This window comes from Sus scrofa, chromosome 9 (assembly GCF_000003025.6).
Source record: "Sus scrofa isolate TJ Tabasco breed Duroc chromosome 9, Sscrofa11.1, whole genome shotgun sequence".
In the NCBI taxonomy this organism is placed as follows: domain Eukaryota; kingdom Metazoa; phylum Chordata; class Mammalia; order Artiodactyla; family Suidae; genus Sus; species Sus scrofa.
Genome location: NC_010451.4, coordinates 56,424,649 through 56,440,413, shown reverse-complemented (window position 1 = coordinate 56,440,413; position 15,765 = coordinate 56,424,649). Strand labels below are relative to the sequence as shown.

The window sequence follows — 15,765 nt, the reverse complement described above, 5'->3', positions numbered from 1 at the left end:
CAGGCTCAGACCCAAGTGCGTGTCCCCTGGCTGTCAGTGTGCACAAGTGACAAGATGGCAGGAACTGGTTTGACACCAACATGAACCTTCACCTAAAACTCAACTCAACTCAACTCCAGGGATTTCTGAGCTGTCTAACAAAGTTTGATGACTTTCCTTGCTTCATCAGGCCCCGTTAAGCTCCCTCGAGGCTAAGTGGGAAAGAAGGGGCCATGAATTTTGTGTCTTTTCTGTAGGAAGATAAATTTCCAAAAGCAACAGCTCTTCCCCTAAATAAATGTATAATCCAAATAAATACAGTGTTCTCTGCTTTGTAAAACGAGTGTCAGAATGCCCTCCTGAGTGCCTTCTTCCAGCTCAAACACTGACTTCCCTTTATAGAAATTCTGGAATCTCCATGGCCTTGCACAGCGAAAGTATTCACAGTAGTGTGAATATATGTGTTAAATCAAATTAGGTTTCACTAGCTCCGCCTCCTCATTTCTTTGTTATCTGTCATTTGCTTCCAGTATGCCCTGGTGGCTGCTATACACTCAGGGAACATCTGTCCTGGTGCCCTAAAACCCCAGGTCCTGTTTCTCTGACTTAGTTCCCACAGGGACATCAGAATAGGGAAGTAGATCCTTAGCTAAACATCAGTAATTAAGGACTTAGCGTGGCCTCTGTTTTACCAGCCCTTAAGTCAACAGTCTCCTACTCATTCATTGGCACATGTGCTCTTGAGTGATAATTGCTGCTCTTTCCACAGGTAAATTTTTCTAGGAAAAAAACGATGCAATATTGGATCATTTTCATCAAAGAATACCTCAAGCCCTTAACCCTACTCCATTCCGGTGGAAACTGCAAATTACCTTCCACCAGAACAACAACAAAAGTCATTGTATTAAAATTAAGCTGATTACAGCCCTTTCCCTCCAAAGGAATAGATTTCATCACCTATAGAGGCATTATCAGGTAGGGATTAAGATCCTGAGCTCCAGAGTCAGACCTGGGAATGAACCCCTGCTTTCATCTGATAGCTAACCACAGGACCTTGACCACGTATGCCTACTTCACAGGGTCTTGTTAGACTTGTGTGAATAAGACCACATATTACAGTGTTTTGATGACAGAGCGTGCTCAGTTGTTTAAAAGAAAACTATACTGGTGGTCATGATGACAGCTGACATTAATATGAGAAGCCAACCGCTATACCCTAGAATTTCTGCTTTAGGGCGAGATTTAAAAAATTGGTTCCCATTACAAAAGACCACATATTACATGATTACATTTATATGTATATGAAATGTCCAGAACAGACCAATCCATAGAGATGTAAAATAGATTAGTGGTTGCCTGGGGCTGGTGGGTGATGGTGACTGCTGATAGGTGTGGGGTTTCTTTTTGGAGTGATGAAAAGGTTCTTAAATTGGTTGTGGTAATGGTTACACAACTCTATAAATACACCAAAACCCACTGAATTGTAGATTGGGTTGACTTCAAATGGTTAACTCGTATGGGATATGAGTTCTGTCTCAATACAGCTGTTATAAAAATATATATTAGCTCCCATTTATTGCTAAGTTAGCCTTCATAATAACTCATGGTTTTATACCACAGTCAAGAAGACTGAGATTAAAATGTGTTAAGCAGCTTAACCTGGCTCATAAAAGTAGCATGTAATGGACCCAGGATTTCCCATTGATCGGTTGGTTGGGTCTTAGTTTCACATAATTGGATTAATCATAATCATTGGTTCCTGGCACATTATCCCCTTTGGTCCACTGATGGCCATCTTTTATTTTCCTTTATGTCTGTACACATGCTGAATAATATAATAAATAGGCCTGGCCCCCCTGCCCAAACCAAAGCTAGAATATTACCAGTAACTTACAGTTCCCATTGTGTTTTCTTCTTCCCATCCCCATTTTTCTCCCCAGAGATAAACTCTACCCTGAATTTGTGGTTAGCATTCTCCTTCCTCTTTTAAAACTTTTTTTTTAACAGCCATCTGTGTGTGCTTGAATGGCATATTATTCAGCTGGGCTTAGGTTTAGTTTTCATTTTGCATACCTTTTGAACTTTATAAAGTCTGTCAGGTTATATGTGGCCTTCAGGGACTTGCATTTTTTCGTTGAGCATGGGTGAATCCATGTGGAAGAGTGCCCTTGGCTCTTTTGTTTTTATTCCATTTTATGAATATACTATGATGTATTTATGTGTTCTTCTTTCGGTAGGTATTGAGATTGTTTCCAGTGTTTTGCTATTTTGATAAGTTTAACCATATTTTTTATACATGTGTCTCCTTTTACATGTGCTAAATTTTCTCTTGGGTCTGTCCGTACAGAAGTCAGGTGTATACCTCATAGGTTTGCTGGGTTTGCAAGTATTCAACCTTACAAGATGACATTAAATGCTTTTTCAGTTTCCACCAGCAATGTGTATGAGAGCCTGTAGGTAGCCAACATTTGGTGTTGTCAGACTTCTTTGCTTTGTCAGTCAAATGAGTGTAAACTGGAATCTTATAAGGATGCAATGTCATTCACCTTTTCCTGGTTGTTGGTGAGGTGGGCATCTCTTCATAGGTTTATTCTTCATATGTGTTTGTTAATTTAATTATTTCCGGTAAAAAACCACCTTTTCCCAGTGAAGGGGGCACTGATACCTAGATTTATCCACCGTGAAAGCCCTGCTCTTAATCACACTGCTATTCCTAGGAAGTAACGGTGTGGCATTAGACTGCTTCATAAACAAGGGCTATGCACTGGGGAGAAAAGAGGGGTAAGACACAGTTTCTGCCCTTTGTCTGTTGCCCAGTATCTTGAGCTGAATGTTAAATTTGGTCCTTCTCTTTTCAAATGATTTCTTCCCCGAGAAGTTTCACAGTAACATATTCCAGGTCATCTTTTGGCATTGGCAGTTCCCCACAGAGGAGTTCCTGTGGGACACTCTGGGCTCCACTTCTTTTTATTTCATTCTGTTTTTCTTTTCTTTTTCTTTTTTGCCAAACTCATGGCATATGGACATTCCGGGGTCAGGGATTGAATCCAAGCCATAGGTGCAACCCGCTGCATCAGGCCAAGGATCCTTAACCCTCTGCACCACAGCAGGAACTCCAATTCTATTTTTCAGTGGAAGTATGGTTGTTGTACCATTACATACATTACAGATATGCATCCTAGTGACTCACATTTTTTAAAGGCCATACTCCGTTTATAGTTATTATGAAACACTGACTGTATTCCCTATGTTGTATCCTTGTAGCTTATTTTACACCTAATAGTTTGTACCTCTTAATCCCCTACCCCCAAGATTTCTCTCCTTTCCTCTCCTCACTGGTAACCATTAGTCTGTATTCTGTGAGTCAGCTTCTTTTTTGTTATACTCACTAGTTTGTTGTATTTTTTAGATTCCACATGTAAGTGGTATCATATAATATTTGTCTTTGACTTATTTCACTTAGCCTATTGCTCTCCAGGTTCATCCATGTTACTGCAGATGGCAATATTTCATTATTTTTATGACTGTGTATATACACACACATAGACTCAGTGCAATCCCTATTAAAATACTGATGGTGTTTTTCAGAAAAGTAGAATAAATAATTTTAAAATTCGTATAGAATCACAAAAGGCCCCAAATAGCCAAAAACAACTTTGAGAAAAAAGCACAGAGCTGAAGGAATGAGGCTTCCTGACTTAAGACTATACTACAAAGCTACAGCAATCAAAACAATATGGTGATGACACAAAACAGACACAGAGATCAATAGGACAGAATAGAGAGCCCAGAAGTAAACCCACACACTATGGTCAATTAATCCACAGTAAAAGAGCCAAGAATATACAATGGACAAAAGACTGTCTTTTCAGTAAGTAGGGCTGTAAAAACTGGACAGATACATGTAAAAGAGTGAAATTAGAAAATCCTTTAACACCATACACAAAGATAAGCTCAAAATGGATTAAAAACCTAAATGTAAAACCAGATACCATAAAACTCCTGGAAGAAAACATAAGCAGAATGTTCTTTGATATAAATCATAGCAATATTTTGGGGAACCATCTCCTAAAGCAAAGGAAAGAACAGCAAAAATAAACAAATGGTACCGAATTAGACTTAAAATCTTTTGCACAGCAAAGGAAACCATCAACAAAATGAAAAGACAGTCAACCGAATGAGAGAAAATATTTGCAAATGATATGACAAGTAAGGGATTAATATCCAAAGTATATAGAGTTCACATACATCAACATCAAAAACAAACAAAGAGACAAAAAACCAAACAACTTAGAGTTCCTGATGTGGCATAATGGGATTGGCGGCATCTTGGGAGAGCTGGGATGCAGATTCTATTGCTGGCAGCTGTGGCTTAAGTCAAGACTGCAGATGGGATCTGATCCCTGGCCAGGGAATTATATGCCTTGGGGTACCCCAAAATGAAACAAACAACAAAAAGCTCCAAGTTGATTAAAAATAGGCAAAGACCTGAATAGACATTTTTCCAAAGAGGAAATTCAGATGGCCAACAGGTACTTGAGAATATACTCAACATCGCTAAGCATCAGAGAAATGCAAATCAGTACTAGAATGAGATACCACCTCTACCTGTCCGAATCGTTGTCATTGAAAAGTACACAAATCACAAATGTTGGCAAGAATGTGGAGAAAGAGGAAACCACGGTTGGTGGGAATGTAAATAAATTGGTAAGCCACGGTGGAGAATAGTATGGAGATTTCTCAAAAAACTAAAAATGTAGCTGCTGTATGACGCAGAAGTTCCACTCCTGGGTATATATCCAAAAAAATCCCCCACTAATTTGACAAAGTGAATGCACTCCAGCATTTATATTTATATTTATATTATTTATAATTGCCAAGATATGGGAGCAACCTAAGTGTCCATCCACAGACGAATGGATAGGGAAGGTGGGTTCCCCTTCTTTATTCCATTTCTTGGAGGTTAAAGTGACATTGCGGGGGAGAGCCCAGGCTCCAAGCCAGACAGACCTGGTTTCAAGGCTCAGTTCTACCTCAGTTCAGGCAGTAACCTTGCGGAAATCAAACACTTTGAACCTCAGTTTCTTCCCTTTGTGTCCCCCCTCAAAATGCAGATCCTCTGTAGAAGGGCTCAGCTCCCTCATTCAGTCTCCTGCTAGGAGTGGGGGCACATCAGATGGTGATGGCCACCTCTACCCACCCCACCCGCTGCCTTGCGGAAGGGTGACCCCTTCACAGAGCCAACAGAAATGACGGATGTCCACTCCAGCCTCCCAGGATACTACGCTGTCTTATCTTTCCCCCTCTTCTTGGGTTGAGGATCTTGTCATGTCAGCTGGCCTGCGAGCTCCTGGTGGGCAGCCCTCAGACCCAGGCTTCTTCCAGGAATCTCCCAGGACTTAAGGGCAAGCCTTTTGGTTCCATTTGAATTTGCTTTCCCAATAAAAACAAAAACAAAACCCCAAAGCTAGCCATCAAAACAAAGAGGAGAGAAAGGCCTTTCTCCCCATGCCTTCCCAGGTGTTGAGAGCTGGCTTTGAGAAGCTTAGGTGTGACAGACACCCCCCTCCCCATCCCTCATCAATCCCCACCCCCAGACTGGAGTGTTTACGCTGTGCTTCTTCCCTTGGCTGGGACGGTTTCTGGTTCAGCACATGCAGCAAGAGAGGGAGGGAACAACCCCACCACCCACATAGCCCCACCTGTAACTCCACAGCCCATGTCGCTCTGTGTGTAACCTGGTAATTAATCAACAAGCAATGAGGTAGAGGAACATCTACTTTGCACTTGGTGTTGTCACTGCATGCATTTTTCACCCAAGCTAAACAGAGTGCTGGGTGGGGTGCTGTTTCTTGCACTATTTACAGGCCTCTGGGATTTTTCCTTATCCTTCAGGACTGTGAAGGAATCAGGCTGACTTCGGAAATATCTGCAGTGAGGTCATAAAGCCGAGGAGGGTTACCTGAGTCCCAGAGACTTTACCCAAGGCTCCGACAGGGACTGGGTTAGAGAGAAAGAGAGGCCAGAAGGGGGCACCTGATTCATCTCAGTCTAAGACTCATTTGAAGTGTTGGGGATAAGGTTCCAATTACGCTTCTCAACAGAGCACACATTTACGATGTTCCAAATGTAAACGTGGGAAACAGGTGACAGCTAAAGCCAAAAATAAACCAAAATTGATCTTAATTATTGAACCATCTCCAGCTAAGTGGAGTTGGCATGATCAGCCTTCCTCTCATTCACACAGAAACCTCTAGAACTTGACATAAGAGGAACTGGGCTTGCGCCCCGGTTGTGAGTAACTGTCCTGAGCTGGTAGCTTAGCTTGTCAGCGCCTGACTTGGGGCATCTGTGACATGGGGACAGTCCAGCCTGGCTCCCTCAGGGTGTGTTTAGAGCTTGTGTGAACAGAGCTTCCTGGACGTGCGTGCTTGTCAGTGGGTCCAGGTGGCGCCTGCGCACACGCTGTCCATATCGTTTCTCTCCAAGTCCTTTATCTTTGCTTTGTCCTCCAAAGCCCTGCGGGTCACCTCACTCCAGGTACTTCTTTTTGAGATTCCTCTTCTCCCATTCAGGCCTCAGTGTGGAGTTCCCAGAGGTACCTCATGGATCGCCAGTCCCCACATGGCCCACAAAGAAAGGGGGTTCTGAGGACACCGAGGACATGTCAATTTGGAAACAACAAGCACTTGAACGCCCACCTGTCAGGAGGCCCAGTTCTCACCTTGACCTCGAGGAGTCTGAGGAGGGAATGGGCATCTGCCTTTGATCCTCCTCCATTGCTTAGCACCTCCCTCATCAATCCGACCCCAGAACACGGTTTTCAAGTATTGCCTATTAACACCCACTCCCCTGCCCCCTCCCTGCATCCATCCTGGGACTCTTGATGCTGGTGTCCTGACGGTGCCCACTGATTGATGCTTCTGGTGCATTGGGCATGGTGGACGTTCTTTATCAACATTTAGCTCCCAAGTAGCCCAGTGAGGTGGGTGCGTTCCACATAGCTAGAAGTGGGGCTGTGCCTAAAACACAAGTCTGATCATTATAAATGAAAAAAAAAAAAAAACCAAAAACCAAAAAAAAAATCCCCCACACGTCTCACTGTTTTACGAATAAGGAAAGAGAGACTCAAGGAAGGGCAGTGTTTTGCCCAAAGTCACAGAGCAAGTCATTAGTGGCCATGACCCAGGCCTCACCTCCAGCTCTGCCCAGCTTGTAAAGGCCCCACACACGAGGGCCCAGGGCCAGTGTTCCTGACTTCAGTGAGGCCTCCAGACTGGAGAGGTTGCTGAGGCTTGGCCCCCGAGTCCCTGTGCTAGAAGATGGCATTAGATGGGTGGGCAGCCAACCCCGTGTGTGCGGCCAGCAGCCCAAGGACCGACGAAATGGAACCGCCACGCCCTTTCACTGTGCAGATGGGAAACCCAGGCTCAGGAGATAGACTGGTGTGGCCAGGTGTCAGCTCTGCCGGAGCCTGAGTGTTCCAGAATCTATCCTCGCCGTGGATCCACCCTCTCTCTCTGTGCTCTGGAGCTGTCCTGCCGTATCTACAGTGTTCAGAGGCGCTCCAGTTGCCCTGCTTCTTTCTCATTGAAACCTCCCGGTGCTGTTGTGCCCGTTGCTATCAACACTTTGCCAATTTGCATAAGTATGTGACATGAGGAACGTTCCTGAAGGAGCTTATCCACGTTGCTGGCACCCGGCCCAAGGAAAGTCAGGTAGAAAGACAATGTGTGTGTTATTTAAGAAAAAAGTGGCGGGGGGGGGGCAGAAAGAGAGAAGTTTCTTGTTTTTGTTCCCTGTGCAGGTGAACAGGGTAAGAAGTGGAAAACACACCCACTGCCGAGGCCGCACCCGTAGCTCTCTTTGTTTTGTTTTGAAACTGCTCAGGAGAGATTTTCCTTGTACCTCCTAAGCTGCCTGCCTGTCACATTTGAAAAGCCAGAATGGGTCTGTTAAGATTCTATAAATGAATTTGTTCTGGAACATGGGGTTCTTTGCTGAGCCGGGAGGAACTGCAGTGATCACCGAGTCCAGTGTATCATTTGTAGGTACACAAACTGAGGCCCATGACCCGGCAGCCAGGCGAGGGGTCCCGGGGGGGTCCCCACCCCACCCCCAGGGCGCTGTCACACTCTCTGAAACACACCAGAGGCCGCTCCCACTCATTTTCAGCAGAGGGAACTCGCTTCAATGTGTCAAGACACAATCAAATCCATCCCAAGCTTCAGAGCAGAGCCCTCACGCGTCCTCCCCAGACTCCTCAGCCTCTCCGCTCACAGCCCCAACTAGTTCCGAGCGGGAGCCCTGGGCTAGCCCTGCTCCCCATCCTTCATCCTGCAGTTCCTCCAGCAGATGGGTGCTGCTGTCTCTGCTTTTCAGCGTGGAAATCAAGGCAGCTGGGAAGTGAGATGTGATGACAATCCAGGACTGCAGGCTGGGTGCTTCCATGTCATTGGCTTCCTAGGTTATGGGAGAGAGTGAGAAAACAGCATACACAGAGCATTGGCACAGAGCCACACAGTGGGGGGTTTCCAGAATGCTCGGTCCCATCCCCTAATGTCTTCTCCGAGTCTCCTTCGCCATCATTTAAGCCCAGTAGAAACAGAGTCTACAACTCACAGAGTCATTAACTCTTGGTTCACCTAAATGACCTTTTCTTCAGAGGGACTTGATAACCCAGTGAATTCACTTCCAAAGCCCCCCCAACACAAATTTCCAGATGTGCTTGAACTTGTGGATGCTCGAGTGGGTAGAAGATGGTGGTTTGCAACCAGGAGGTCAAGAAGCTGTCAAATGATCTAAACATTTAACCTTTACAGGGAGGAATGTTGAACTTGTGGATACCTGAGGGGTAGAAGACGGTGGTTTGCAACCAAGAGGTCAAGAAGCTGTCAAATGATCTAAACATTTAAAATTTGCAAGGAGGAATGTTTCATCCTATCCCGTCTCTTAGCAAGGAATGACAGTATGCATCTTCTGTCTCCATTGCAGGCAATCTAGTTTGAGCAAAGTTCTTGATAGAATTGCTTGAGTCCTACCAACCAATCTCCCTAGACATATTTTTGGAGGCCTCCTATTGAACCGCTAAGCCGCACAAGTCAGCATGTAAGACAGTTTGGGCAAAGAGAGTGAGAGGGAATAAGAACTCAAGGAACCCAGGAAGCCAAGAGCTTGAGCCATGGAGAGGTTAGGCCACGCAGGGTTGGGGAAGTTCAGCTTGTGTCCTTCTGATGGTCCATTGTGGGCCCTCTGCACCTCAGCCCAAGCAGGGGAGCAAATTTGTCCTGCCAGCTATGCTGCTAACATCACCAGAGCCAAATGCAAATGGGGCCCATCTACCAGGAAAGACCGACTCCTGCCCCACTGTTCCCAGGCCCACCCTGCAGTTACTCCCAGGGCGGGACCCTGAAGTGTGGAAGAACAGTGTCCAGGGGTGGAGGGAGGAGTCATGGGGGTGAGGGGAAGAGTTGCAGCTTTAGGACCATAGAGGAGGTGTCAAGGCTCCTGGAAGGAGGAGATGGGGAGGGAACCAGTGTTCACTGAGTACATACTGTGTGCCAAGAACTTGACACATATAATTTTATTTAATCCCCACAGAAATCCTGTGAGATAGGAATTATTATCCTTTTTTATACCAACAAGGATACAGAGGATCAGGAAGGCTAGGTAACTTGCCTGCGGTCACATGACTACCGAGGTGGAGCCAGAATTTGAATGCATGTCCTTTGGCTCTAAATCCAACGTTCTTTCCATTAGCACCAGCGCCCCGTGAGATCAGTTGCAGAGTGCTGACTCTGTCATTTGTCCCTGTGACCTTGTGAACCTGAGCAAGCTGCTCAACTGCTCAGCTTTCTGCTCAGCACAGTGGAGATCAGTGGCGTGCCTACCCGGAGGTATCGTAAGGATTAAGTTCAATGTGCTCGGGAAGCGCTGGGGGCAATGCTCAGTGTGGGAGAGTGCCGTACAAGGCAGCCACTGAATCTGCTGTTCCTAGCGATGCCGCCATTCCTACCACCTTGGGAAAACTCTCCATGCCTCGCTTTCCTTATCCGTGAATGAGTGGGTCGGACTGGAGGATGCCAGAGCTTTCCAACAAAAATCAAATAGAATGTGATCGCTGTGCTCGGCATTTAGGTTCCCGTATTGGCTTGTCTGAGTTTCTCCACCCAACCTGCCGCCTCTTAGAACTTAGGACTTCCCTCAGCTCTCACCACCAGCCCTAACCCTGGCTCTCAGCTGCTGTTGGCCACTGCCTGATCCCTTCGAGCCTTCTCTCCTACTCTTTACCCTTCCCTGATTCTCCTTGCGTCTCTGCCAATTTGAATTCTATACTTCTTTCAGGGCCCAGATTAAAGCTCAACTCTTCCATGAAACCATCTCTGGCCAACCCCGCCCTGAGATGACTTCCCCTTCATTTTAAATTCCCTCAGCTATTATGCCCACAGTCTGAGTCACAGCAATTCCAAATGGTTTGTATTGTCTCATTTAAGTCTGTTTGGTTTACCCAATTCCCTAAAAGTAAACTCCCCAAGGGCAAGGCCCTTGTTTCCTACTTTGGCATAGCCTTAGTAATGCTGACACCGACCTGGGTACCTGTTTGCTGAATTCTCAACCCCTATGTTGGTCATTCCCTCCTCTACCAGTGGCAGAGCACCCTTGCTGCTGGAGGTGGCGGGGGTGGGGGGGAGGTGCTTTCTATAGGATGCTTAGTACTATGAGGATGACAGAGGGATTATCTCTGCCCTCAAGAAGTTGGAGGAAGAGAGGCAGAGGTCTCCAGTTATACTGCAGTATGATTAATTGTGTTGCAAAGGAGGGGCAGCCCTCTGTCTCTAGAGAAGGGGGAGGCCTCTGAAGAAGAGGGGCTCAAGGATCAGCAAGAGCCTCCAGAGAGGAAGGGGAGGCATTTCCAAAGGTATAGCAGGTGGAAGACATGGTATCTTCTAGTTTGTTGAGATGGATTAAAGGCTATATTTTAGGAGAGAGAAGCAGATCAGGGCCAGTGGTAGCACCTGAATTGGGAGATGTAGTTTTCAGTTATCCAAAGGCATATCCAAAGACCTCGCCTTGGAGGGGGAGGGGGGGCTTTATCTCTTTGGCCAAATAAAGACCAAGTCAAAATGAGGAAATTAGAACTATGTGAAGAGCTTTATTTATCTATTTGGCATTAAAGTGCCCCTTTTTGACTACCTTTTTTTTTGTCTTTTCTAGGGCCACTCCAGGGGCATATGGAGGTTCCCAGGCTAGGGGTCTAATCGGAGCTGTAGCCACTGGCCTATGCCAGAGCCACATCAATGTGGGATCCAAGCCACCTCCGTGACCACAGCTCACAGCAACATGGGATCCTTAACCCTGAGCAAGGCCAGGGATTGAACCCGCAACCTCATAGTTCCTAGTCGGATTCGTTAACCACTGTGCCACGATTGGAACTCCAAAATCAAAGACTCCTTTTTTTTTTTTGGTCTTTTAAAGTGCCCCTTTTTGAAGAAGAAATCATGTGATGATAGTTTTGTTTTGTTTTGTTTTCCATTTTGTTGTGTTCTAGCATGTTGACTTGACAAAATAAAGAATTGGCAATTTGCCATTCCAGCTGTGGCGCAACAGGATAGGTGGCGCCTCTGGAGCTCAGGGATGCAGAAGCCAGCACAGTGGGTTAAGGCTCTGGTGTTGCCACAGCTGCGTTGTAGGTTGCAACTGGGGCTCAGATCTCATCCCTGGTTGGGGAACTCCACGTATGGTGGGGGTGGGGGAGAAATACAAAAAAATGAAAAATGAAAAAAAAAAAAAAAACCCAAAACTGGCAACTCTTTACCAGAAGGGAAGTCTCCAGCTCTAAATTCTTGGAGCTGCTGCTGGGGAATCACTGAGATACATGGGAAAAAGGAGCAAGTACAGTCTTGGAGTAAGTGCTCGGAGGACAGGCGCAGATTTGGAACTTGTACGTAACTTCTGCTGATGAAGACAGCAGATGTGGTGGTGCTCACCGTGGAGGCGGTAGGGGAGCCAAGGGAGAGGCAGTTTGATTTGTTTTGATGCCTTTAATCCCCACTCTCCCTCTCGAGAGGTGTGAGCTGTTGGGGATGCCTGCCTGTCCTCCTGTGCTTTGTGCTCCTGCCCCCTCCCTGGGAGGGTGTAGAACCCTCCATGCTCTGCGTGCAGCTCAGACTTTATCGCCCATCTTCCGGCCTTTCAAAGCGAGGGCTGACAACTGTGATTTCTCATCTCCAGGTGCAAAGGAAATTGCCCCTTGTAAGTGTCTGCACGTCTCAGGCCCTCACCCCCCAGGGTTGTTTCAGTGCCTGTCAGTTGCATTCGCACTAATGAGATTAAAGTAGGTGTGTTGGAACGTTCAAAAAAATTTTTGCCCAGATCAGTCCAAAATTCCTAAGGTGAAGAACTTGCCTGAATCAATACAGTGGTAATTTCAAATCTTGAGCTGTCCCTTTTAGGGCATTTCAGTCATTTCATGGAAACAAGAGAGCAGCAGAGGTGTGTGTGTGGCGGGGGGACGGCCTGGAGACAAAGCTGTGTGAAGAGGGGCATGGGGTGGGGGCTGGGCAGGCTGCTCAGGTGGGAAGGGGATGTCAAGTCCTACATGGCGACACTCAGTTTGTACAATAATTTCTTATTCTGTTTGGGCTCTTACTGTACCGAGGGATTGAGTCAATGGGAAGGCCTGGAGGCTGGCAAGGAGGGGGCACATGAGCATCTGCTGTTGCTGCAGCGACCACTGCTAGGAAGAAGCAGCCGAAGCTTGAGGAGACAGCCGAGACTGAATTCTTGCCTTAGGTCCACAGTAGGACTCTGAGCAGGTTGTGCCACTGTCCTAGGCCTCAGTTTCCTCAGAAGGAAAGGAGGATGGGGCACCGATGAGGTTCCTTCCAGCTGTGTTCCCTTTTGACGGCATTCTGCAAGCCAGTGCTCAAGGACAAACGGTGCCCAGAGGTGAAATTTGGGCAGCCAAGCTAGCTGTGGAGTTTTCCCCACCTCTGGGTCTTTGGTCCTAGTCTCCTATTTGTGGGCTCCTCCCATTTGTCTTGCAGTGTTTTCCAATGTTACTCACAGACAAAGGCCCTGACCCCTCATCCAGGGTCCCTTTTCTTGTTGATGGCTGTTGTGGACAAAGCAGAGACAAGCTGTACGCCCCCCTCTGTCCTCTCCCCACTAAACAGAGTGACCTTGTCTAGATAAACAGTTTTTCATTGTCTCCCAGAGTGGCAAGATGTTGGGTTAAAAAACCCAGAAGGAAATCCTGATACGTGTTATAACATGATGAACCTTGAAGACATTATGCTGAGCGAAATAAACCCATCGTACAAGGACAAATGTTGATTCTACTTACATGAGGTCCCTAGAGTAGCCAAGTTCATAAAGACAGGGAAGTATGATAGAGGGTACCAGGGGCTGGGGGGATGGGAAGTGAGTGTTTAATGGGGACAGAGTCTCTGTCTGGGAAGATGAAAAAGTTCTGGACACGGTCAGTGGTGATGGCTGTACGACAGTGGGAAGGTGTTTAGTGCCGCAGAACTGTACACTTTAAAATGATAAAAATGGAAGTTGCTATTGTGGTTCAGTGGGTTAAGAAGCCAACTAGTATCCATGAAGTTGCAGGTTTGATCCCTGGCCTCGCTCAGTGGGTTAAGGATCCAGCATTGCCATGAGCTGTGTTGCAGGTTGAAGACGTGGCTCAGATCCTGCATTGCTGTGGCTGTGGTGTAGGCTGGCAGCTGTAGCTCTGATTTGACCCCTAGCCTGGGAACCTCCATATGCCGTGGGCATGGCCCCCCAAAAGACCAAAAAAAAAAATAGTAAAGACAGTAGGTTTTGTTATGTATATTTCACCACACAAAGTGGAGGGTTAAGTCCCCAGCCAAAGGAACCAATTTTGTCCTCCGCTGGGCTTCTGCAGTTCTGGAAGTCCACTGAGCTTTTGTTTATCGTACTTACCACCATGTCTTCCCTTTGCTTAGTTGATAGGAGATGCAGACACAACCTGGGTTTGAATTTTTTTTCTTTTGCTTTTTAGAGCCGCACCTGTGGCATACGGAGGTTCCCAGGGTAGGGGTCCAATTGGAGTGACGACTGCCGGCCTACGCCACAGCCACAGCATGCCAGATCCGAGCCATGTCTGCGACCTACACCATCACTCATGGCAATGCCAGATCCTTAACCCACTGAGCGAGGCCAGGGATTGAACTCAAAACCTCAGTTCTGTGTGGGATTTGTTTCCACTGCACCACAACGGGAACTCCCAGGGTTTGAATTTTTGATGCCCATTTGGCACGGTGGCCACCCCTGGGCCCCTGATGTCCATCAGCACACACAGCAGTGCCTTGTTCACCAGCTTGTGAAGGAGGTGGTGTGTCAGGGAGACGGGAAACTCAGGGTAAGTGGAGGGGGACGTAAGAGGACAGAAATGGTTGAGGCTGACAGGAGTGTTCAGCTGTGCCCTAGTGGCAAAGGAGGGGAAAGGGGACTTCAGGGAAGGAGACAGCAGACGGGCGTGAAGAGTGCCCTTGTGAGTGGTGAGCACATCTCCTTGGAGGCAGCCGGCACTCACTTCTAAATGTGAGTGACTCAGTGTTTGCCGTCCACAGTGCCGAATTCCATCAGCACCACAGTTCATTGAGACTAGAGAAGATGCAGCTATCCGATCTCTTTTACTCTTCTGATTGCTATCCATCTCTGTCACTTCCCGTCATCCCTTTACACTGACCCCAGAAGCTTGTTGGGGGCATCCTGCTAATTAATTGCCTGTGGCTTGGGAACACAGGTGTGCTCTTGTCAGGATGTCTAGGTCTGGGGAAAAACCAGTTTTGGCTCACATGGCATCCCCGCCTCTTCCTGGTTCCAGAAGCCTTTCTGCCTGGGACTTTTCAGGAGCATCGGGTAACTGTGCCGCTATTCCATTTATTTATTGGACACCTATTTCAGAGCAAGAGGTAGCCTTGGAAGTCACCTAATCCAGCACCCCTGAACCGTCTTGGTGGCTGTGAACCACCAGAGATCCTTGTTAAAATGCAGCTTCTGACTCAGTAGGTCCTGGGCAAGGTGGGACCTGAGATTCTGTAGCCCTGACCCTCATCTGAGGTTGCGGATCCCTGAACCACACTCTAAGCAGTGATTCTTAGCTCTGACTATATACCAGAGTTACCTGCTGGGCTTTTGGAAAACAAGGCAGCCTGGGCTTCACTCCCAGATATGAATTGGTCTGATACCGCCAGTCTTTAATTGTCTAAATTGCTCCCCAGTTGACTCTAGTGTGTAGCAAGTATAGAAAACCATGGTTCTGATCAAATACGTTGATTCTACATCTTGCTTATTGAAACCATCAGAAAAAATCCCCACCTTCTCTGCCCTACCTGTCCCTCTAGTTGACCCGGGGCTTAATTTCCCATTGTGAGAAAATTAGCTGTTGTAATATCATATGATGATAAAACATGACATTTATTTTTTCATGGAAATAATGACTTTATTGAAGAGAAAGTATACCACTAATTCTCTGAGAAATTATGATGGGATCATATTCTTCAAAGTCCCTATATTATAATATTAGAATAATGGCAAAGGCAGGTCTTTTCTCATGCAATGTAAGATAAAGTGATATAATATAATAGTGGTATTTTGGAATCAGAAATCCCAAATTTTAATCCTAGTTCATATCTTTATGCGTTGACATAGAAACCAAATGCTGCTGCCTTTCTGAGCCTCAACATGACTTCTGAATCCTGGGCATGTTGGCAGTTGCTCATGGGAATTTGACGTTTGCTTTGTCCAGGCTCA

The 15,765-nt window shown here is 46.5% G+C and overlaps 1 protein-coding gene across 10 annotated transcripts in view; it reads left to right on the top strand.

Annotated features, from left to right (window-relative positions):
* LOC100516455 overlaps positions 1-15,765 on the top strand; it is a 136,919-nt gene that overhangs the window by 18,252 nt on the left and 102,902 nt on the right. For 2 of the 10 annotated variants that reach the window (XR_002335743.1, XM_021063137.1), the window contains one exon: positions 6,555-7,725. The exons of 6 other annotated variants lie outside the window; for them this stretch is intronic. Coding sequence is in view for 2 of the 4 variants with exons in the window: in XM_021063137.1 (XP_020918796.1) it covers positions 6,555-6,866 (312 nt within the window). In the remaining 2 variants the exon portion in view is untranslated. Of the gene's footprint in view, positions 1-3; positions 296-6,554; positions 7,726-15,765 lie in introns of those variants that run through there. 2 more of the 10 variants (XR_002335741.1, XM_021063143.1) reach the window with 1 other exon arrangement.